Here is a 23,701-nt window from a genome sequence, read left to right as displayed (position 1 = left end):
TGTTAATGTGCCCCATATGGACAGACACTGTTGATTCCTATTGTATAACTCAAACTTCATTGGGTTGGAAAGAATAAAAGGTGATGGGCACTTATACAGTCAAAGCTGTAATATGTTTGTTTGGTTTTTTTTCTACTTCCTTTTATGTGGATTTCTGGAATATATTTTCTACCAGGCTGTTGTGAGGTAGGATGTATGGATGCATAAAACTAACACGGTTATAATGTTTGTTATTTCTAGGTTACAAGGCAACACAAGTTGAATATTTTGGAAGGGGGTGTAGATTTCCAGCCACTTGGTGTTAGTGAAGCTCATCCTATGTTGTTTTGCTTTCTAGGTTCTCTTAGATCTGTAGTATACGTGGAGGGGCATAATCGAACGGGGATGACCATCTCTAAGGGCGCCCATCTCTAAGGACGTCCCGGCAAAGGGGCTGGGAATCTGCTATTATTGAAACAAGATGGGTGTCCATCTTTCGTTTCGATAATACGGTCGGGGATGGCCAAATCTCAACATTTAGGTCGACCTTAGAGATGGTCATCCTTAGAGATGGTCGTCCCCGGTTTTCGGCAATAATGGAAACTCAGGACACCTATCTCAAAAACGACCAAATCCAAGGCATTTGGTCGTGGGAGGAGCCAGCATTCGTAGTGCACTGGTTCCCCTCACATGCCAGAACACCAACCGGGCACCCTAGGGGGCACTGCAGTGGACTTCAAAAATTGCTCCCAGGTGCATAGCTCCCTTACCTTTGGTGCTGAGCCCCCCAAAATCCACTCCCCACAACTGTACACCACTACCATAGTCCTAAGGGGTGAAGGGGGGCACCCACATGTGGGTACAGTGGGTTTTGGATGGGTTTTGAAGGGCTCACATTTACCAGCACAAGTGTAGGTGGGGGGGGATGGGCCTGGGTCCGCCTGCCTGAAGTGCATTACAGTACCCACTAAAACTGCTCCACGGACCTGCATACTGCTGTCATGGAGCTGGATATGACATTTGAGGCTGGCATAGAGGCTGGGGGGGGGGGGGGGTTGGTGACCACTGGGGGAGTAAGGGGAGGTCATCCCCGATTCCCTCCTGTGGTCATCTGGTCAATTTGGGCACCTTTTTGAGGCTTGGTCGTGAAAACAAATGGACCAGGACCAAGTAAAGTCGACCAAATGCTCGTCAGGGACGCCCTTTTTTCCATTATCGGCCGAGGACGCCCATGTGTTAAGCATTCCCCAGTCCCGCCTTCGCTGTGGTGCTGACACACCCCCATGAACTTTGGTTGTCCCTGAGACGGACTGCAGTTGAGGACGCCCAAAATTGGCTTTCGATTATGCCAATTTGGGCGACCCTGAGAGAAGGATGCCTATCTCCCGATTTGTGTTGGAAGATGGGTGCCCTTCTCTTTCAAAAATGCCCCTGTTGGTTTCCCAGGCTTCTTTCACTATAAACAAAACCCCAGTTCATTCTGTGGCTCTTTGCTTTCATATTTTATAAACGTGCATACACTACTCTCTGGAGTGACTGGATGATTAGCTCTTTTGTACTGCCTGGCTTCATAATAATGTGTAAATGAAATGGGAATGAAGGAATATTATTTTTAGCATCCAATTGCAGTTGGGGAAATCAAGACATTGGAAACACAATAGCTTGGCCAAGGTCACACAGCACAAAAATAGAAACTGTAGTTTTCTGAACATGTTTCCATGCTTTAATGTTAGATGGATCACTATTAAATAGTGCACAGCCTTACACAAACAGCATGGGCAATATAAATGACTCAGCACAACCCTGTGCTCTTCAGTTCTCTAATCACTTTTAAACTGTGAGTAAATTTAATTATGTAGGAGCCATAGCAGCAACTTGTTTCACACAGGAATAAAATCCTGTGACTTGCCTGCATCGTCATCGTCTTCCAATAAGAGACTTTTATATTTCAACAATACCAAAATTGTATAAACTTTTATCTTTTAGTTTCAAAACAAGGCGCAAATGTGGGCCTAGTTTTGTGGAGGAGGCGCTTGAAGTCTGGCACCTTAGTATAGGACCTATTGTCCTGACACAGCGTGATGAAACATGGCCCATGTTGGCATGGGTCCAAATATAATGTTTTGAAACTAAAAGATAAAAGTTTATACTAATTTTTGTATTGTCGAAATATAAAGTGATTAAATGGAAGCTGATGACGATGCAGGCAAATCACAGGATTTTATTCCTTTATGAAATGAGTTGCTGCTGAGGCTCCTACAGAATTGGATTTAACCACTGTTTTAAAAGTGATTGAAGAGTGCAGGATTGTGTTTTGAGGTAACTATTGAATAGGTCACACCTCACAAAGAAGAAGCAGTTTAATTTGGAGTAGGTGACCATTTTTACTTTCCACGTATTAGTGTCGGATGAGAGTTGTGCTACTATTGGTGTGTCGGCTTGAAAGTAATGCAAGGAGGTATTAGTGCTAAAGATACACACAGAACTGATAGCTGCAGAACAGGCAGATTCTTACCCCACAGAGTCTCTTATGAAGGCTGCAGCTGAAACTTTTGACACTACTTTAATAAAGTCCACCAGTGACAAATTTTGACATATTGGTCCAGTTATAACTAAACCATCTAATCCAGAAGTTATAATTCCTGGAACATTTTGCATTGTTAGAAGATCTTCAGAGTGGGATGCCGTGCTAGCCTTATATGGGACCAGTAACCTGAAAGAGAATGTACTAGAAATTATAGGATCTTGTTGAGACAGGACTCTTCCAAATTTCTGCATGTGGAATACATTTTTTTTTTTGAGTAAAGTGCTTAAAATCCATTCTAAGTAACTTAACAATTTATAAGAGCTGATAGCATTCAGTATAACACATTTCTCCGAGGACAAGCAGGCTGCTTGTTCTCACTAATGGGTGACGTCCACGGCAGCCCCTCCGATCGGAGATCTTCACTAGCAACAGCGTTTGCTAGCCCTCGTGTGCGCATGCGCGACGGTCTTTCCGCCCGAACGTGACCGTGATCGCAAGTCTTCTTTTTTCCGCGGCTCAGGATGGCTGTTTTCGGTCGGTCTGCGCCCCAAGGAGACCCCTCGCGTCTTTTCGCCACGTTCTTCCGTTCGGAAGTGTGCGGATTCTTTTTTTCCGTCTTGTTCGTACTTCGTTAAAAAAAAAATCCTTTTTTTTCGAGAGTTTTCCCGTTAAGTTTTCTTTCGTTGTCGGACGCGGCCTTTTTAGCTGACCATGTGGGTTTTTGTAACTTTTTTTGTGCCATTAGCCATCATCACGAATTTTGACTTCGCCGGCGTGATTTTTCCGCCCATGTTCTCGAAGCCTGCCAGCGGCTTCAAAAAGTGCACCCAGTGCAGACGGACTATCTCCCTCACTGATAGGCACGTTTCGTGCCTTCAGTGTCTGGGGGGCCGGGCATCATCCCCAGGCCTGTACTCTCTGTCTTCTGTTGAAGAAGAGGACTCAGGCGGCGAGATTGGCCCAGTGGAACCTTTTGTTCGGGGCCTCGTCCGGTGCTTCGACGTCTTCGGTACCAAGGTCATCAGTGGTATCGATGTTGTCGGAGTGTGCTTTGTCTTCTGGAGTGCAGGTGAGGGCTGTCCATTCCCCTGCTGGTAGCGGTGAGCCCTCGAGTTGGTCTCCGCCTGCCTCGAGGGCTCCTGCGGTACAGGCCCTCCGGGATCGACTTCTTTCGGACCCGGCCCACAGGAGATGTTTGGATTCGATGTCCTCCCCTTCGGTACTGGGAGGTACCGGTGACGTGCTTCATGTGAAGGCAAAGAAGCATCGTCATCGGTCGCCTTCCAGACGCGGTACCGAGAGCTCTGGGTCGCCAGTGGCGCCGGCACCCAAATGTCTACATCGAGAGGACCGCTCACCCTCCATACAGGAGGTGTCGATGCGCTCCACTGTGGACAGCCCGGTACCACCTCTGCGTCCTGGACAGATTCTCAGCTCGTTACCGGACTCCTTGCCTTCCTCGACAGCCGCTGTGAACAAGAGGCTCAGGGCCATCTTCCCAGGGATTCTGGAAGAGCTGTTGCGCCTTTCTCCGGTACCGGGGGTGCTTGCGCCGCCGGTGCCGTTGAGTGAGGTGCCGGCTGGCCCCTCGCCCGTCGTGAGGTCTCCGGTCCCGGTACTGCTTCCGGTACCTGCATCGGCAGCCTCCCAGGCTGACTCCCCAATGACATCGATGGAGGGAGTTTAATCGCCGCCGATGCGGGAGTCTTCCTCTCGACGTGTCCACCATGGCCATATTTCCACGGAGTCGAGACGGGCCCGGCTTTGGACTGAAGTTCGTGAACTTGTGTCCAATACCGAGGGCGAGGCCTCGTGGGAAGCAGATTAGCACCCGAGATATTTCTCTGACGAGGAGTCTGGTGGTCTTCCCTCTTTTCCCACTCCCTCTCCTGAAAGGCAGCTCTCTCCTCCTGAGAGTCTGTCTTTCGCGGCCTTTGTCCGGGAAATGTCTACAGCCATTCCCTTCCCTGTGGTTACGGAGGATGAGCCAAGAGCCGAAATGTTTGAACTTTTGGACTATCCTTCGACACCTAAGGAATCGTCCACTGTACCCATGCATCATGTCCTCAAAAAGACATTGCTGTTGAACTGGGCGAAGCCTTTATCTAATCCCCACATTCCAAGAAAATTGAATCCCAGTATCGGATCCATGGGGATCCAGAGTTAATGAGGACCCAGTTGCCCCATGACTCTGGTGTGGTAGATCTGGCCCTTAAGAAGGTCAAGAGTTCTAGGGAGTACGCTTCGGCGCCCCCGGGCCGTGACTCTAGAACCTTGGATTCTTTTGGGTGGAAGGCCTGCCATTCTGCAATGCTCATTTCCAAAATCCAATCATACCAGCTGTATACGAGCATTCATATGCGGAACAATGTGCGGCAGTTGGCGGACTTGGTGGACAAGCTCCCTTCTGAGCAGGCCAAGCCTTTTCAGCAGGTGGTCAGGCAACTGAAGGTGTGTCGTAAATTCCTGGCCAGGGGTGTTTACGATTCTTTTGATGTCGCGTCCAGGGCTGCTGCTCAAGGTGTGGTGATGCGTAGACTCTCATGGCTGTATTCCTCCGACCTGGAGAATAGGCTCCAGCAGCAGATTGCGGATGCTCCTTGCCGGGGGAATAAGATTTTTGGAGAAAGGGTCGAACAGGTGGTAGAACAACTCCACCAGCGGGACACTGCCTTCGACAAATTCTCCCACCGGACGCCTTCAGCATCTACCTCAACTGGTAGATGTTTTTATGGGGGAAGGAGGACTGTTCCCTATTCTTCTAATAAGCGTAGGTACAATCCTCCCTCCCGCCAGCCTGCTGCTCAGGCTAAACCCCAGCACGCTTATTCACGTCAACAGCGTGCGCCTCAACAGGCCCCAGCAGCTCTCCAGCAAAATCAAGGGACGAGCTTTTGACTGGCTCCAGCAGAGCATAGCCGAAGTCCAAGTATCCGTGCCGGACGATCTGCCTGTCGGGGGGGGGGGGGGGGGGGGGGAGGTTAAAATTTTTTCACCAAAGGTGGCCTCTTATAATCTCCGACCAGTGGGTTCTTCAAACAGTTTGGCTGGGATACGCCCTCAATTTGACTTCATAACCTCCAAATTGTCCACTGGGAGCTCAGTCCTTCAGCTTCCAGCACAAGCAGGTACTTGCCGAGGAACTCTCCGCCCTTCTCAGCGCCAGTGCGGTCGAGCCCGTACCACCGGGGCAGGAAGGGCTGGGATTCTATTCCAGGTACTTCCTTGTGGAAAAGAAAACGGGGGATGCGTCCCATCCTAGACCTAAGGGCCCTGAACAAATATCTGGTCCGAGAAAAGTTCAGATGCTTTCCCTGGGCACCCTGCTTCCCATGATTCAGGAAAATGATTGGCTATGCTCTCTGGATTTAAAGGATGCTTACATTCACATCCCGATATTGCCAGCTCACAGACAGTATCTTCGATTCCGTCTGGGAACACAGCATTTTCAGTATTGTGTGCTACCCTTTGGTCTCGCCTCTGCGCCCAGAGTGTTTACAAAATGCCTGGCTGTCGTGGCGGCGTCTCTACGCAGACTGAGAGTGCATGTGTTCCCTTATCTCGACGATTGGCTGGTGAAGAACACCACCGAGGCAGGAGCTCTACAGTCCATGCAGGTGACTATGCGACTCCTGGAGCTACTTGGGTTTGTGATAAATTATCCAAAGTCCCATCTTCTTCCAACTCAGAAGCTAGAATTCATAGGAGCTCTGCTGGACTCTCAGACGGCTCGTGCCTACCTTCCGGAAGCGAGGGCCGACTCTCTTCTGTCTCTCGTTTCCTGGGTACGGGCGTCTCAGCAGATCACAGCTCGGCAGATGTTGAGATTGCTCGGCCACATGGCCTCCACAGTGCATGTGACTCCCATGGCCCGCCTCCACATGAGATCAGCTCAATGGACCCTAGCGTCTCAGTGGTACCAAGCTGCTGGGGACCTAGAGGACGTAGTCCTGCTGTCCACGAGTTTCTTCAGTCCCTCCATTGGTGGACAATTCGGTCCAATTTGACTCTGGGATGTCCTTTCCAAATTCCTCAGCCTCAAAAGGTGCTGACGACGGATGCATCTCTCCTGGGGTGGGGAGCTCATGTCGATGGGCTTCACACCAAAGGGAGTTGGTCCCTTCAGGAGAAAGGTTTACAGATCAACCTCCTGGAATTATGAGCGGTCTGGAACACTAAAGGCCTTCTGAGATTGGCTGTCCCATCAAATTATTCAAAATCAGACAGACAATCAGGTTGCCATGTATTACATCAACAAGCAGGGGGGCACTGGATCTCACCCCCTGTGTCAGGAGGCCATCAGAATGTGGCTTTGGGCTCGCCGGAACGGCATGTTTCTTCAAGCCACCTATATGGCAGGCGTAAAGAACAGTTTGGCTGACAGATTGAGCAGGATAATGCAACCTTGCGAAGGATGTAAAAAAAAAAAAATGGAAGCGGTGCAAAGAAAAGCTACGAGAATGGTATGGGATTTGCGTTACAAGACGTATGAGGAGAGACTTGTTGATCTGAACATGTATATCCTGGAGGAAAGGAGAAACGGGTGCTATGATACAGACGTTCAAATATTTGAAAGGTATTAATCTGCAAACAAACCTTTTCTGGAGATGGGAAGGCGGTAGAACGAGAGGGCATGAAATGAGATTGAAGGGGGGCAGACTCAAGAAAAATGTCAGGAAGTATTTTTTCATGGAGAGAGTAGTGGATGCTTGGAATGCCCTCCTGCGGGAGGTGGTGGAAAAGAAAACGGTAACGGAATTCAAACCTGCATGGGATAAATATAAAGGAGTCCTGTTCAGAAGGATTGGATCCTCAGGAGCTTAGCCGAGATTGGGTGGCAGAGCCGGTGGTTGGGAGGCGAGGATAGTGCTGGGCAGACTTATACGGTCTGTGCCAGAGCCAGTGGTGGGAGGCGGGGCTGGTGGTTAGGAGGCGGGGATAGTGCTGGGCAGACTTATACAGTCTGTGCCGGGGCTGGTGGTTGGGAGGCGGGGATAGTGCTGGGCAGACTTATACAGTCTGTGCCGGGGCTGGTGGTTGGGAGGCAGGGATAGTGCTGGGCAGACTTATACGGTCTGTGCCCTGAAGAGGACAGGTACAAATCAAGGTAGGGTATACACAAAAAGTAGCACATATGAGTTTATCTTGTTGGGCAGACTGGATGGATCATGCAGGTCTTTTTCTGCCGTCATCTACTATGTTACTATGTATGGGGTACTGGCATGAAGGACTGTTGCATCGCTACTGATGGAACGTGGTATTACTTCACATAAAATTTCGTTTCTCATTTTATGACTAGTAATGCTCCTGCTATATAACTTGTTGCTACACATACATATTTTAAGTAATTTAGGATTCAGTTGCTGGGCATTTTTACTTTTATTCTCCAAAATAAGGTTGTTTGAATGCTAAATTGAATTATTGCAGAGTGGATATTAATTGTATTTTTTTTTCTTACAGCTATATTCGACTGTATGGAAGAAAATTTAGCAAAGAAGATCATGTTTTGTTTATCAAGTTGCTGTATGAGTTAGTGACAATTCAAAAACTGGAAATAAGCATGATGCAAGGGTTTGCACGTTTGTTAATAATGCTATTAAAGTAAGTCTCTCTCTTTTTCTCTGTCTCTCTGTAAATATTAGGTTGGTAGATAATGTAAGCTCTTTTGAGCAGGGACTGTCTTTTCTTCATGTTCAACTGTGAAGTGCTGTGTACGACTGGTAGCGCTATAGAAATGATTTGTAGTAGTAGTAGATAATGTTATGCCATGCTTACAATAGATTCAAATTTCTTCAAGTTGTATTGCAAACTCAGTGTTTTTCCTTTTGCACTATTATTTGCTAAGGTGAGCTATCCATTCAATTGCTAGATGCTTTATGTTGCAAAATCTGCCAAGCAGTCATTCCAACTTGTAAGTGGCATGCAGATTGAGTTGTGGTTATACTTGTTTTTATTACAGGGTACCCAACTTTTAATTTGGTTGTGGAAGGAGTATTCTTAACTTACTGTATGCTTGGGTTGTTTCTCAGTGTATAAAAGTTGGGGCCTATTTTCTAAAGTTGGGTAAGGTTTTGCATTCTAGTTCCAAAAAATTAACGTAGGGCATGGCCAGTATCAGCTCATGCAGTTTACTGCACAGTATATACATTGAATACAATTACTGTGGTTGGTACATCTAAAAAAGCACCATCTCTGAATCCCCCCCTCCATTGGCTTTCATTAGGGAGTTTCCATGGTGGCTTGTTTGGGGTAGGGGGTGGGATGGAGAAAGGAATGATCACCAGATAATCCTGCCCCATTAGCAGTTTGGTTTGGTTCAAAATGACCCTTAGCAATAGTCTTACTGCACTACTGCTAGGGGTAAAGCTGCAGGTTTCTGTGACAGTCCTACTTAATACTGTGGTACTAACATAATGCCCTTTTCAGAGGACAGAGTAGGGAACTAGACAGGTTTTTTGTATGGGCACTACTTATACACCTTTTGTTTTGTCTACCTTCCTTGCCCCTAAGTTTTAAGAGACATTTAATTCTTTTGCTTGTTTTAGGTGCCAGTAGAGTTTAACTTTGTATTATGTTTTGATTTGCAACATTGCTTTATAGGGCTGCTCATTTTTAATTTGATTTAGTTTGATTGGTTATTGTGTCCTTCTGTACTGTCTGACACATGGGTGCTAATTTTCTCTGAGGACAAATAGGCTTCTATCTTCTCACAAGAGGGTGATGCTGATCCGCGTTGCCCAGTCTGGCATTTTGCCAGAGCTAAAAAGAGAGCTTTGTGGAGCGTAAGCCGCGGTCCACCGCATATGCGCGAGTGCCTTCCTGCCTGCCATGAGAATGCGGTCTCCTCAGCTCTCTTTTTTTTTCTGCATGAGGAGAAGGTGTGTTTTTTTGTCCTTTCCTCACTCGCCTGTTTTTTGAGAGCTGTTTAGTGCCTTCTGGCTATTTTTCCAGTCTTTTCTTGTGGCTCCTTTAATAGGGCCTCTTTCAATCCCGTCCTTTAATTTCCTTAGTTTTATTTTGCCTGGTTTTAAGTTTTCTTATTTTTCCCTCGTTATAAGGCCGTTTTTAGGCCCTGACTTCGGTCGAGTCTTTCCCTTTCTTTTTTCTGTGCCTTCCCCCTTTTGTGGCACCATCGAGTCGTTTAATTTAGCCGACTAAGTTTTTCCATCCGTGTCCACGAAGACACCTTTTCACTGCTGCCTTTGGCTCCCAGCCACTACTCATTTGCCCTCCTCCTCCCCTATTCCTTTTTACCATGTAATTCCCTTGCCCGTAATGTCTTGTCTGTCTGTTTTATCTAGATTGTAAGCTCTTTGACCAGGGACTGTCTCTCTATGTCAAATGTTCAGCGCTGCGTGCGTCTGGTAGCGCTATATAAATGCCATTAGTAGTAGTAGATTCCCAGTGCAATCGGACCATCTTGGGAAAGGACACCCATTTTTGGTGTTTGCAGTGTCTTGGGCCCGACCTTAGCCCTACTAATTGTGTTCTCTGTCTTCGTATGACGAAGAGTACCCAGGTTTTCCGAGAGGCTCAACGAGAGAGGATTTTTGGAGCCAAGTCAAATTCCTCGACATTGGCAGTGAGGTTGGAGGTGTTGGCATCGATGTCGAGCATCGCAGCGGTATAGGGGACATTGGTAAGCATGGTTATTTCTAGACCCTTAGACACTGGGAACAGTGAGGCATTGAGTGGATTTCCACATGTCTCAAGGCCTCCTGCTGTGCAGGCCCCCTGGGACTGTCCATCGTCGGACCCGACCCCGAGACAACGTGATGATTCGACATTGTCCTTGTCAGTACTGAGGAGCTTTGGTGACAACGCTTCAGGCGAAGGCCAAGAAGCATCGTCAACACTCACCCTCGACACATGGTACCGGGTGCTCTGGGGTGTCGAAGGATTCAGCATCCGAGAAGCGTTGGTGCCGAGAGGATCGCTTCCCCTCTATACAGGAGGTGCTGATGAGCCTGTCTCTAAGCAGTCGAAATCCCACTCCTGTTTCGACCCAAGCAGGTCTGCAACCTGTGCCTCAGCCGGCACCCCAGTTTTTCCCGGTGTCTGCCCTCGATGAGCCCATCCAGGCCTTGCTCCTTGAGCTGCTGGATGTCCTTATGCAACAGTGTGCATCGGTACCAGGGGGTGCTTGTGCCTAGCTTACCTCCCATTGTGGTCGCGCTTGGCCCTCAGCCTGAGGTGTGGCCTCCGACTCCAGCGCCGCTTATGGCCCCTGTGTCGACTGCCACCCAAGCCATCACCCCTTTGACGTCAGTGGAGGAAGCTTCACCAGAGTCGAGATAGAAGTTGACTTCTCAACGCCGCTCTTGAGGACATGAGGCAGGTTTGGACTCTGTGGTCCCATTGGGAAATAGTGTCTGACACTGTGGAGGAGTGCTCATGGGATTCAGAGGAGGATCCTAGATAATTTTCCTCAGATGAATCTTAGGGGATTCCCTCTGAACCCTTCTCTCCACCTGAAAGGAGACTGTCTCCACTGGAGAGCTTTTCATTTCTATCTTTTGTTAAGGAAATGGTTGAGGCCATTTCTTTTCCTTTGGGAGGATGAGCCCAGGGCCAAGATGCTCTAGGTCTTGGACTATACATCTCCTCCTCAGGAGGCTGTGTCTGCAGCTCTCCATGAGTTACTCATGGAAGTCCTTATCAGGAATTTGGAGTCCCCTCTTTCGGTCCCTGTTATGCCCAAGAAGATTGACACCCAGTATCGGATCCACAGTACATATGGTTTTGATAGGCCTCAGTTGCCTCACAATTCCATGGTGGTGGAATCCGCTCTCAAAAGATCCAGGAGTACTATGGACTATGCCTCTGTGCCCCCAGGCAGAGAAGGTAGAACCTGGATTTTTTGGGAGGAAGATGTACCAGGCTTCAATGTTCATCTCCCGTATACAATCCTACCAGCTCTTCATGAGCATCTACTTGCGAAACTTGGTGCAACAGCTGTCAGACTTGGTAGATGCACTCCCTCCGGAGCATGCCAAACCTTTTCGCTAGTTGGTCAAGCTTCAGAAGGCGTGTCACAAGTTCTTGGCCAGTGGCACTTATGACAGTTTTGATGTGGCATCCAAAATCTCTGCTCAAAGTATAGCAATACGCAGACTCTCATGGCTGCGTGTTTCTGACTTGTAACACTCTTTTCAGCAGTGGTTGGCGGATACCCCTTGCCTGGGGGATAACCTTTTTGGAGAGACGGTTGAGGAGATTGCTGACCAAATCAAGAAGCATATTGATACAATCTCTTCTGTCTCCCGCTGGGTGCCTCAGCCAGGAGGGTTTTTGGCAAGCCAGCCTACTCAGGCTCAGCCCCAGCATGCTTGTTCACTCAACAGCATGTGCCTAAGGCCCCTGCTGCTTCCTAGTCAAAGCAAGGGGTGAACTTTTGATTGGCTCTAGCAGAGCATAGCTGCAGTAAAAGTGTGTGTCCCAGACGACTTGCCTGTTAGGGGGAGGCTAAAATGTTTTACCAAAGTTGGCCTCTTATAACCTGCCGACTGGTGGGTTCTTCAAATGGTCAGTCTCCGATATGTCCTCAGTTGGCATCTCAAACCTCTGCGTTTCAACGTTTTTATTGATGACTCAACAGCGATACAATAAATAGCATGCAAGGCCATAACAATGATGCAACCATTAAAAGAACAGCATGCAAGAGTGCACGAACAATAATCATCACATTTACGTACTCCTATATGTCTCTCCCCTCCCAACCCACCTATTCTTCTTCCCCCCCCCCCCCCCCCCCCCACTTTTTGTAGGAAGCCCCCTTCCCCCCCAAGTTCCAGGCAGTCTTACAGTAGTGAAATTGGAATCATCTTTCATTAACCAAGTCCCTTAGCTAGCTTTACTGGGTCTAGGCTCAAGCGATTCAGGATGGAACTTCAGGTTCTAGGAAGTAGGGTATTAATGTATGACTCCCATATTAGGTAAAATCTGTGTTGCAATTTAGGCTTATAGTAAGAAGCTCTCAACTCCATTGATAATAGCGCATGCTGCCAGTATGTCGGTGCGATTGCGCCACTGCCAGTATGTCGGTGCTTCCGATTGTACCCAGTTTACTAGAATGCATTTCTTCCCCACTACACATGCTTTGTAAATTAATAAGTTATGACGGACAGTACCAACCCCCCTTAGCAAATCAACCCCTAAAATGACTGTCCCTGGTGTAAATGTCATGGTTCGACCCAAAAGGCCTCCTAAATAGGTCCCTATCTGTGACCAGTAGTCATGGATCGCTTCACTTGCCCACATTGCATGAAAGTAAGTATGATATGAATCTCCACATCTGCTACAAGTGGCGGAATCCGCTCTGCCCATTTTAAACAGTCGCGACTGTGAAGTATACGTCCTGTATATGCTTCTGCCGTGGCATTCTCGTAATTCAGCACTACACACCCTATCTGGTATTTGCCTCATGCTACACAGCAGTAACCCTGTCGTGATTTGTTTCTGTATATCTAACGTCCATCTCTCTGCCAACTTTTCAAGATTCTTTATTGGCCAACTGTGTAGCAATCTTTTGTGCAGCACTGAGATGGGGGCCAGATCTGTGCATCTCAAACCTCTAAATTGCCCACCGAGAGCTCATTCATTCAGCTCTCATCATAGGAAGCTACTTGCAGAGGGCCCATGTGGTCAAACACGTTCCACCTGGGGAAGAAGGGCAGGGATTCTATTCCAGCTACTTCCTTGTGCAGAAGAAGACGGGGGGATGTGTCCCATCCTAGACCTAAGGGCCCTGAACAAATTTCTAGTTTGAGAAAAGTTCAGGATGGTTTCCCTGGGCACTCTTCTCCCAATGGTTCAGAAAAATGACTTAAAGGATGCATATACTCACATCCCAAAACTTCTGATGGGGCTGCAAGTATCGGGATGTATCTTCGATTTTGGCTGGGAGCACATCACTTTCAGTATCACATGTTTCATTTTGGCCTCGTGTTCGCTCCCAGGGTCTTCACCAAGTGTCTAGTAGTAGTTACAGCATCGCTACGCAGATTGGGAGTCCATGTGTTCCTGTATCTCGATGATTGACTTGGAAAGAGAACCTCAGAAGACTGTGCTCAGGGGTCCGTTTGCATGACTATTCGGGTACTAAGGTTCATGCCTCTGAGCAGGTAGGTCACAGCTCGACATATGTTGATATTGTTGGGCCACATGGCTTCCACAGTGTATATTACACCCATGACACATGAGATTAGCTCAATGGACCCAGTGGTATCAAGCCATGGGGAGTCTAGAAGATGTCATCCAAATGTCCCCATAACTTGTACGCTCTCTTCAGTGGTGGACTATTCGATCCAGTTTGACTCTGGGACTTCCATTCCAAATTCCTCAGCCAGAAAAAGTGCTGATGATGGATGCATCTCTCCTGGGATGGGGAGCTTATGTAGATGGGCTTCACACTGAAGGAGTTTGGTCCTCCCAGGAAATGAATGTTCAGATCAACTTCCTGGAGCTTCTGGCGATCTGGAACACTCTAAAGGCTTTCAGAGATTGGCTATCTTACCAAATTGTTCTCATTCATACTGACAATCAGGTTGCAATGTATTACACCAACTAGCAGGGGGGAACCGGATCACACCTTCTGTGTCAGGAGGCTGTCTGGATGTGGCATTGGGCTGCCAACCTGGCATGTTTCTTTGAACCACTTATCTGGTGGGTGCAAACAGTACCCTGGCCGACAGACTGAGCAGGGTAATGCAACAGCACAAGTGGTCTCTCAATGTGGGCATAGCCTGCAAGATATTTAGAGCATGGGGCTACCCCCTCGGTGGATCTTTTTGCTACTCAGATCAACCACAAGGTCCCTCATTTCTGTTCCAGGCTTCAGGCCCACGACAGATGAGTGTCGGATGCCTTCCTCCTCAGTTGGGGGACAGGTCTTCTGTATGCATACCTCCAATACCTCTAGTGGGAAAAACTTTATTAAAACTCAAGCAAGACCAGGGAACCATGATTCTGATTACACCATACTGGCCACTGCAGATATGGTTCCCTCTTCTTCTAGAATTATCCTCTGAAGAACTGTGGAGATTGGACTGTTTTCCAACCGTCATCACACAGAACGAGGAGTCACTTCTACATCCCAACCTCCAGTCTCTGGCTCTCACAACTTGGATGTTGAGAGTCTAGAACTTGCTTCCTTTGGTCTTTTGGAGGGTGTCTCCTGAGTCTTGCTGGGTTCCAGGAAAGATTTCACTGAGGTGTTAATCTTTTAAATGATGGAGTTTTGCTGTCTGGTGTGTGAGAGAGGCCCTAGATACCCTTACGTGCCCTACACAGACCCTGCTTGAATACCTTCTACACTTGTCAGAGTCTGGTCTGCAGATCAACTCTGTAAGGGTTTACCTTAGTTCAATTAGTGCTTATCACCACTGTGTAGAAGGTAAGCCCATCTCTGAACAGCCTTTAGTTTGCTTCATGAGAGGTTTGCCTTTGTCAAAGGCCCCTGTCAAACCTCCACCAGTGTCATAGAATCTCAATGTCATTCTCACCCAGCTGATGAAAGCTTCCTTTGAGCCATTGAATTCCTGCCTTCTGAAGTACTTGTTTTTTGGTGGCTCGTAGAGTCAGTGAGCTTCAGGCCTTAGTGGTGGACTCAACTTATACTAAGTTTCATCACAACAGAGTAGTACTCTGCACACACCCTAAGTTCCTGCTGAAGGTGGTGTTGAAGTTACATTTGAACCAGTCAATTGTCTTGCCAACATTTATTTCCTGACCTCATGCCCATCCTGCACACCTTGGATTGCAAGAGAGCATTGGCCTATTACATGGAGTGGAGAGGGAAACGCACCATTTCAATTTGGCTGGCAGATTGCATTTCCTTCACTTATGCCCAGGCTGGGCTGGCCTTGGAGGGTCATGTCACAGCTGATAATGTCAGAGCCATGGCCGCATCAGTAGCCCACTTGAGGTCAGCCTCCATTGAAGAAATTTGCAAGGCTGTGATGTGGTCTTCAGTCCACACATTCACATCTCACTACTGTCTTGAGCAGGATACCCGATGCAACAGTTGGTTCAGGCAGTCAGTGTTGCAGAATCTGTTTGGGGTCTAGAATCCAACTCCACCCTTCTAGGTCTGTTTTATTCTGTTTCAGTGTGCACTGTCATTCAGATTGTATATAGTTTCAGGTTAATCTGTTTTATGTCCTTGATGTTGCGAAGTCCAATTGGCCAGTGTTTGTTGTTTTTGGTGAGCCTGGTTGCTTGGGATTTCCCATTTGTGAGAAGATAGAAGCTTTCTTATCCTCTAAGAAAGTGAAGTTCTCCGAGGACAAGCAGGCTGCTTGTTCTCACGACTGGGTGACGTCCGCGGCAGCCCCCACCAACCGGAAGAAGCTTCGCGGGCGGTCCGCACGCAGGGCACGCCCACCGCGCATGCGCGGCCGTCTTCCCGCCCGTGCGTGACCGTTCCCGCCAGTCTTTTCTTTTCCGCGCCTGGAGAGAGTCGTGCGTCTGCCGCTCTCTCTTAGTCAGCCCCGGAAAACCGTCGCGTTGTTTGCGAATTCGTTTATTTTTTGTTTCTGTTGCCGCACGCTCCAGTTTTTCCTTTTCTTAAAAAAAAAAAAAAAAAGAGAGCACGCGCTTTATTTTCCCTCGTTTTCTAGTGGGGGCGTCGCGTTGTGGCCTTGTGGCCGTGCGGTCGATTATTTTTCGAGGTGTGATTTACCGCCACCATTGACGACTTTAACTTCGCCGACGCGATTTTTCCGTCGATGTCCTCGAAGGTCCCGAGTGGATTTAAGAAGTGTGGTCGGTGCGGCCGGCCTATCTCGCAGACCGACACCCACGCTTCGTGCCTCCAGTGCCTCGGGCTGGAGCACAATATCAAGTCGTGTTCTTTATGTCTTGGTCTCCGGAAACGGACTCAGGTTGCGAGGCAAGTTCTTTGGGACCGTCTTTTTGGAACTTGCGCCGGCCCCTTGACCTCGACGGCATCGGTATCGACGGCCGGTTCTTCGGTACCGGTATCGGTGTCCGCAAAATCGACACCAATGGCATCGACCCCAGGAGTACAGGTCCCGTCGGCCCGCCGGTCCTCCGTTGACGGTAGGGGTGAGAGGCTGCGTGGGTAATTGGCCCCGGTCACTCCCTCTCCTCATGGCCCTCGGGACCGAACCCTGTCTGACCCGGCCCCTCGAGACCGAGGGGGATCGACATCCTCCTCCTCTGTTCCACCGGGCGCCGATGACGGGCACCGTCATCGGTCCCCATCGGTGCGCCCGGCCATCGGTGCCGGAGAGGAGTCGACGCCGAAGCGTCCACGTCGAGAGGAGAGGTCCCCCTCGGTAGTGGAGGTACCGACGCGTCAGGGTCCCAGCACTTCGGTGCAGTCTCCTGGACCCGAGCAGCTTCCGGCACCGACGCCTCTACCGGCCCCCCCGTCTTTCCCGACAGCGGGCCTGGACGAGTGCCTCCGAGCCATCCTTCCGGGGATTCTGGAAGGGCTGATGCACCAGGCTGTGACGGCGCCGGTGAGCTCTAGCCCGGTGCCGAGGCCTTCGACACCGCCGCCGCTTGCGGCGCCGGTCTCGACCGCCACGCAGGTGGAGTCCCCGTCGATGGAGGGAGCTTCGTCCCCGCCAGCGCGGGAGTCCACCGCTCGACGACACCGAGGCCTCGGTGCCTCGACGTCGAGCCGGGCCCGGTTAAGGACTTAGCTACATGAGCTTATGTCCGATACCGAGGAAGAGGCCTCGTGGGGGGAAGAGGAGGACCCCAGATATTTCTCCTCAGAGGAGTCTGTGGGCCTTCCCTCTGACCCCACGCCTTCACCAGAGAGGAAACTCTCGCCTCCTGAGAGCCTCTCCTTTGCCTCCTTTGTAAGGGACATGTCCATTTGCATTCCCTTCCCCGTGGTCTCTGCGGATGAGCCGAGGGCTGAGATGCTCGAGGTCCTCGACTATCCATCACCACCTAGAGAGTCCTCCACGGTGCCGTTGCACAATGTCCTCAAAGAGACACTGCTTCGGAACTGAATGAGACCATTATCTAATCCCATCATCCCTAAGAAAGCAGAGTCCCAGTATAGAATCCACTCGGACCCAGAGTTAATGCGGCCCCAATTGCCCCATGACTCGGCGGTTGTGGATTCTGCTCTCAAGAGGGCACGGAGTTCGAGGGATACCGCCTCGGCGCCCCCGGGGCGGGAGTCTCGCACTCTGGACTCGTTTGGGAGGAAGGCCTACCAATCTTCCATGCTCGTGACCCGCATCCAATCTTACCAGCTCTACACGAGCATCCACATGCGGAACACTGTGAAGCAACTGGCGGACCTGGTTGATAAGCTCCCGCCGGAGCAGTCCAGGCCTTATCAGGAGGTGGTCAGGCAGCTGAAGGCGTGCAGAAAGTTCCTGTCCAGGGGTATATATGACACCTGTGACGTGGCATCTCGTGCTGCGGCCCAAGGTATAGTGATGCGCAGGCTCTCATGGCTGTGTGCCTCTGACCTGGACAACCGCACCCAGCAGAGACTGGCTGGCGTCCCTTGCCGGGGGGATAATATTTTGGCGAGAAGGTCGAGCAGCTGGTGGACCAACTGCATCAGCGGGAAACCGCCCTCGACAAGCTCTCCCACCGGGCGCCTTCAGCATCCACCTCAGCAGGTGGACGTTTTCCCGGGCCCGGCAGGCTGCGCCCTATGCTTTTGCCAAGCGTAGGTACACCCAGCCGGCCCGAAGGCCTCGACAGGCACAGGGACAGCCCCAGCGTGCTCGTTCTCGTCAACAGCGTGCGCCTAAGCAGCCCCCTGCGCCTCCACAGCAAAAGCCGGGGACGGGCTTTTGACTGGATCCACGGGAACATAGCCACCCTCAAAGTGTCCATGCCGGACGATCTGCCGGTCGGAGGGAGGTTAAAATTTTTTCACCAAAGGTGGCCTCTCATAACCTCCAACCAGTGGGTTCTCCAAATAGTGCGGTGCGGATACGCCCTAAATTTGGCCTCCCTTCCACCAAATTGTCCTCCGGGAGCTCAATCCTTCAGCTCCCATCACAAGCAGGTACTTGCAGAGGAACTCTCCGCCCTTCTCAGCGCCAATGCGGTCGAGCCCGTACCACCCGGGCAGGAAGGGCAGGGATTCTATTCCAGGTACTACCTTGTGGAAAAGAAAACAGGGGGGATGCGTCCCATCCTAGACCTGAGAGGCCTGAACAAATTCCTGGTCAAAGAAAAGTTCAGGATGCTTTCCTTGGGCACCCTTCTGCCAATGATTCAGAAAAACGATTGGCTATGTTCCCTGGATTTAAAGGACGCATACACTCACATCCCGATACTGCCAGCTCACAGACAGTATCTCAGATTCCGCCTGGGCGCACGGCACTTTCAGTATTGTGTGCTGCCCTTTGGGCTCGCCTCTGCCCCACGGGTGTTTACAGAGTGCCTCGTGGTGGTTGCGGCGTATCTACCCAAGCTGGGAGTGCACGTGTTCCCATATCTCGACGATTGGCTGGTCAAGAGCACCTCGGAGGCAGGAGCCCTCCTGTCCATGCAGTGCACTATTCAACTCCTGGAGCTGCTGGGGTTTGTGATAAATTACCCAAAGTCCCATCTCCAGCCAACCCAGTCTCTGGAATTCATAGGAGCTCTGCTGAATACCCAGATGGCTCAGGCCTTCCTTCCCGAAGCGAGGGCCAACAATCTCCTGTCCCTGGCTTCGCAGACCAGAGCGTCTCAGCAGGTCAGAGCTCGGCAGATGTTGAGACTTCTGGGTCATATGGCCTCCACAGTCCATGTGACTCCCATGGCTCGTCTTCACATGAGATCTGCTCAATGGACCCTAGCTTCCCAGTGGTTCCAAGCCACTGGGAATCTAGAGGATGTCATCCGCCTCTCCACCAGTTGCCGCACTTCACTGCTCTGGTGGACCATTCGGACCAATTTGACCCTGGGACGTCCATTCCAAATTCCACAGCCCACGAAAGTGCTGACGACGGATGCATCTCGCCTGGGATGGGGAGCTCATGTCGATGGGCTCCACACCCAGGGTCTGTGGTCCCTCCAGGAAAAGGATCTGCAGATCAACCTCCTGGAACTCCGAGCGATCTGGAACGCACTGAAGGCTTTCAGGGATCGGCTGTCCTGCCAAATTATCCAAATTCGGACAGACAATCAGGTTGCAATGTATTACACCAACAAGCAGGGGAGCACCGGATCTCGCCCCTTGTGTCAGGAAGCCGTCGGGATGTGGCGTTGGGCTTGCTAGTTCGGCATGCTCCTCCAAGCCACATACCTGGCAGGTGTAAACAACAGTCTGGCCGACAGGCTGAGCAGAGTCATGCAACCGCACGAATGGTCGCTCCATTCCAGAGTGGTACGCAAGATCTTCCGAGAGTGGGGCACCCCCTCGGTGGACCTTTTCGCCTCTCAGACCAACCACAAGCTGCCTCTGTTCTGTTCCAGACTTCAGGCACACGGCAGGCTAGCGTCGGATGCCTTTCTCCTTCATTGGGGGACCGGCCTCCTGTATGCTTATCCTCCCATACCTTTGGTGGGGAAGGCCTTACTGAAGCTCAAGCAAGACCGCGGCACCATGATTCTGATAGCGCCCTTTTGGCCTCGTCAGATCTGGTTCCCTCTTCTTCTGGAGTTGTCCTCTGAAAAACCGTGGAGATTGGAGTGTTTTCCGACTCTCATTTCGCAGAACGACGGAGCGCTTCTGCACCCCAACCTTCAGTCTCTGGCTCTCATGGCCTGGATGTTGAGGGCGTAGACTTCGCTTCGTTGGGTCTGTTGGAGGGTGTCTCCCGTGTCTTGCTTGCCTCTAGGAAGGATTCCACTAAAAAGAGTTACTTTTTCAAGTGGAGGAGGTTTGTCGTTTGGTGTGAGAGCAAGGCCCTAGAACCTCGTTTTTGCCCTGCACAGAACCTGCTTGAATACCTTCTGCACTTATCAGAGTCTGGCCTCAAGACCAACTCAGTAAGGAATCACCTTAGTGCGATTAGTGCTTACCCTTATCGTGTGGAAGGTAAAGCCATCTCTGGAGAGCCTTTAGTCGTTCGATTCATGAGAGGCTTGCTTTTGTCAAAGCCCCCTATCAAGCCTCCTGCAGTGTCATGGGATCTCAATGTCGTCCTCACCCAGCTGATGAAACCTCCTTTTGAGCCACTGAATACCTGCCATCTGAAGTACTTGACCTGGAAGGTCATTTTCTTGGTGGCAGTTACTTCAGCTCGTAGGGTCAGTGAGCTTCAAGCCCTAGTAGCTCACGCTCCATATACCAAATTTCATCATAACAGAGTAGTGCTCCGCACCCACCCAAAGTTCCTGCCGAAGGTGGTGTCGGAGTTCCATCTTAACCAGTCAATTGTCTTGCCAACATTCTTCCCCAGGCCGCATACCCGCCCTGCTGAACGTCAGTTGCACACATTGGACTGCAAGAGAGCATTGGCCTTCTACTTGGAGCGGACACAGCCCCACAGACAGTCCGCCCAATTGTTTATTTCTTTCGACCCTAACAGGCTAGGAGTCGCTGTCGGGAAACGCACCATCTCCAATTGGCTAGCAGATTGCATTTCCTTCACTTACGCCCAGGCTGGGCTGGCTCTTGAGGGTCATGTCACGGCTCATAGTGTTAGAGCCATGGCAGCGTCGGTGGCCCACTTGAAGTCAGCCACTATTGAAGAGATTTGCAAGGCTGCGACGTGGTCATCTGTCCACACATTCACATCACATTACTGCCTCCAGCAGGATACCCGATGCGACAGTCGGTTCGGGCAGTCGGTGCTGCAGAATCTGTTGGGGTGTAAATCCAACTCCACCCTCCAGGACCCGAATTTATTCTGGTCAGGCTGCACTCTCAGTTAGTTGTTCTTCGTAGGTCAATTTCTGTTATACCCTCGCTGTTGCGAGGTTCAATTGACCTGGGTTCTTGTTTGAGTGAGCCTGAGAGCTAGGGATACCCCAGTCGTGAGAACAAGCAGCCTGCTTGTCCTCGGAGAAAGTGAATGATACATACCTGTAGCAGGTGTTCTCCGAGGACAGCAGGCTGATTGTTCTCACCTACCCTCCCTCCTCCCCTTTGGAGTTGCGTTTCATCTTTTCTTGCTTGTCATTCAACTGGCGGGAACGGTCACGCACGGGCGGGAAGACGGCCGCGCATGCGCGGTGGGCGTGTCCTGCGTGCGGACCGCCCGCGAAGCTTCTTCCGGTTGGTGGGGGCTGCCGCGGACGTCACCCAGTCGTGAGAACAATCAGCCTGCTGTCCTCGGAGAACACCTGCTACAGGTATGTATCATTCACTATACCTGTAGCAGGTATTCTCTGTAGCAGGTATTCTCTGAGGACAGCAGGCTTCACATTCTCACAATCCCTCCCACCTCCCCTTGGAGTTGTTTCCTTGGTTATTTTTTGCTTGAGTATTAAACTGAGGAGGCCGCGTTTGTATGATGGGCAGGAATGCACTCGCACATGTGTGGTGAAGTGTGGTTTGCTTTTCACAAAGCTCTGTTTTTAGCTTTCGCAAAATGCTGAACTGGGCGACGTAGATCGGCGTCACCCACTTGCGAGAATATGAAGCCCTCTGTCCTTGGAGAACACCTGCTACAGATAAGTATCTTCGCTTTCAAAGCACACAGACTTACAAAGTTACATAGTGTTTGCAGGAAAGCTTTTCCCGATTTTTATTGAATGAGCTTGACTTGTGCTTGTAGTTCTTTTTCACAGCCCTGATTAACGGTTTGTCTTCAGGTTGGCAAGCCATAGCACATTTGTGTCGTATTCAACTATATTGTTTATGATGAAACAAGACTCCTGATGCAGGCCGTGTCAACTCATGTGAAGTTTAGTAAAGTATTGTTTGTTTTTCATCATCATCTCCACTATATTTGGTTTGAGATTGGCTGTGGGGTGTGATTATTCTGTGTTTGCTTTGAAAATGAGCTTCATGATCTCTTCTCATTGGTATAGCAGTTCAAGCTGCGCTTTAAATAATGCAGCCATTATAGCTATTGATATGCAAATTTAGCCTTGTGTATATCTTTGAGACCAAGGAACATCACTGTCTTTTCCCCTCATCAAAATAAATTGTAGGATGTGATTGATACCTGCCAGCGAATCTTCTCAGGAATAGTCTCCACTCTCTGGAATTTACTCCTTGAGGGGCAGCGTCTAGCTCTGTTTCTCACAGTCCTTCAACACATAGGGTGACTAGACTATATATTACTGCACCTGGACTTGCTTGCTACACACTCTGTAACTTAGACCATTACCGTATCATGTTTAACTGTGCAAAGAACTTGCCTTGAGTTTAGCCACCTATCTATTTATGCCAGTTGACTTTGTACCACCCATCTATATATCTGCACTTTGCCCTTTCTCTAACATGGTAATCTATATTGTAGTAAAACATTAGCATCATATATGTTGTTGGAATCTTCTAATGCATGCTTATTAGATGTTTCGTTAGTATTATGCTGACTTCGTATTATATCTCTTTGTTATTTGAATTTCATTGCTGTTAAATGTGTATATTGTTGATACTGTTTCAATGTAGTCCCATTAGGTTTTAATTTGCTGTTTTCAAGTTTCTCATTTATTGTATTTATGTTTATATTTGATCATTTTTATAGTTGTTATGCTGTTAACATTGTAAGTTTTATGTTAAACTGTATGTGCTGTACACAACCTTGGCTGAATCTTTTTATAAAGGCAGTTAATAAATTCCAATAAATAAATCCAGAAATTACATTGCTATATTTCTGATACACAGCTTTTGATGTTTGAAAAATATCCACTTTCTTTTTTTCAATTAGGAAAAAGGAGCTTCTTTCAAGAGCTGATTTACAGTTGGCATGGAGACCGCTTTATGAAATGTTGGAGAGAGTGTTGTACTCTAAAACAGAACACCTTGGACTGAATTGGTTTCCTACGTAAGTATCTGTAACGAGTTCTTGTTCTGCTTTTGAAGCTGCGTATGTTCTGCAGAAAGTAAATATTTAAAGATCTGTGAAGTACAGTTGCAGTTCTTAATATTAGAAGAGTGAACCAATGCACTGATTTTGTTATTAGAATGTACATAAATTATGTTTTTGTTTTTAAAGCTCGTGGAAATGATAATTATGGGCAGTACAAATGAGTATGGGGTGTATTGCTCTTTAAGTGCACCTCAGGGTTATTGGAAAGGATCCTTGGCGCATGGTACTCAGTTCTAACTAGAATATTTTGTTTTAGAAAAGCAAATTTAAA

At 49.3% G+C, this 23,701-nt stretch overlaps 1 protein-coding gene across 2 annotated transcripts in view; it reads left to right on the top strand.

Moving 5' to 3' along the window:
• PSME4 (proteasome activator subunit 4) overlaps positions 1 to 23,701 on the top strand; it is a 363,943-nt gene that overhangs the window by 16,540 nt on the left and 323,702 nt on the right. For both annotated transcript variants that reach the window (XM_030195844.1, XM_030195843.1), the window contains exons 2-3: positions 7,967 to 8,107; positions 23,269 to 23,385. In XM_030195844.1, coding sequence (XP_030051704.1) covers positions 7,967 to 8,107; positions 23,269 to 23,385 — 258 coding nt within the window. The remainder of the gene's footprint in view (positions 1 to 7,966; positions 8,108 to 23,268; positions 23,386 to 23,701) is intronic.

Source organism: Microcaecilia unicolor, chromosome 3, assembly GCF_901765095.1.
Source record: "Microcaecilia unicolor chromosome 3, aMicUni1.1, whole genome shotgun sequence".
Lineage (NCBI taxonomy): Eukaryota > Metazoa > Chordata > Amphibia > Gymnophiona > Siphonopidae > Microcaecilia > Microcaecilia unicolor.
Note: the sequence above shows the minus strand (reverse complement) of the source record. Positions and strands in the feature narration are given on the sequence as shown.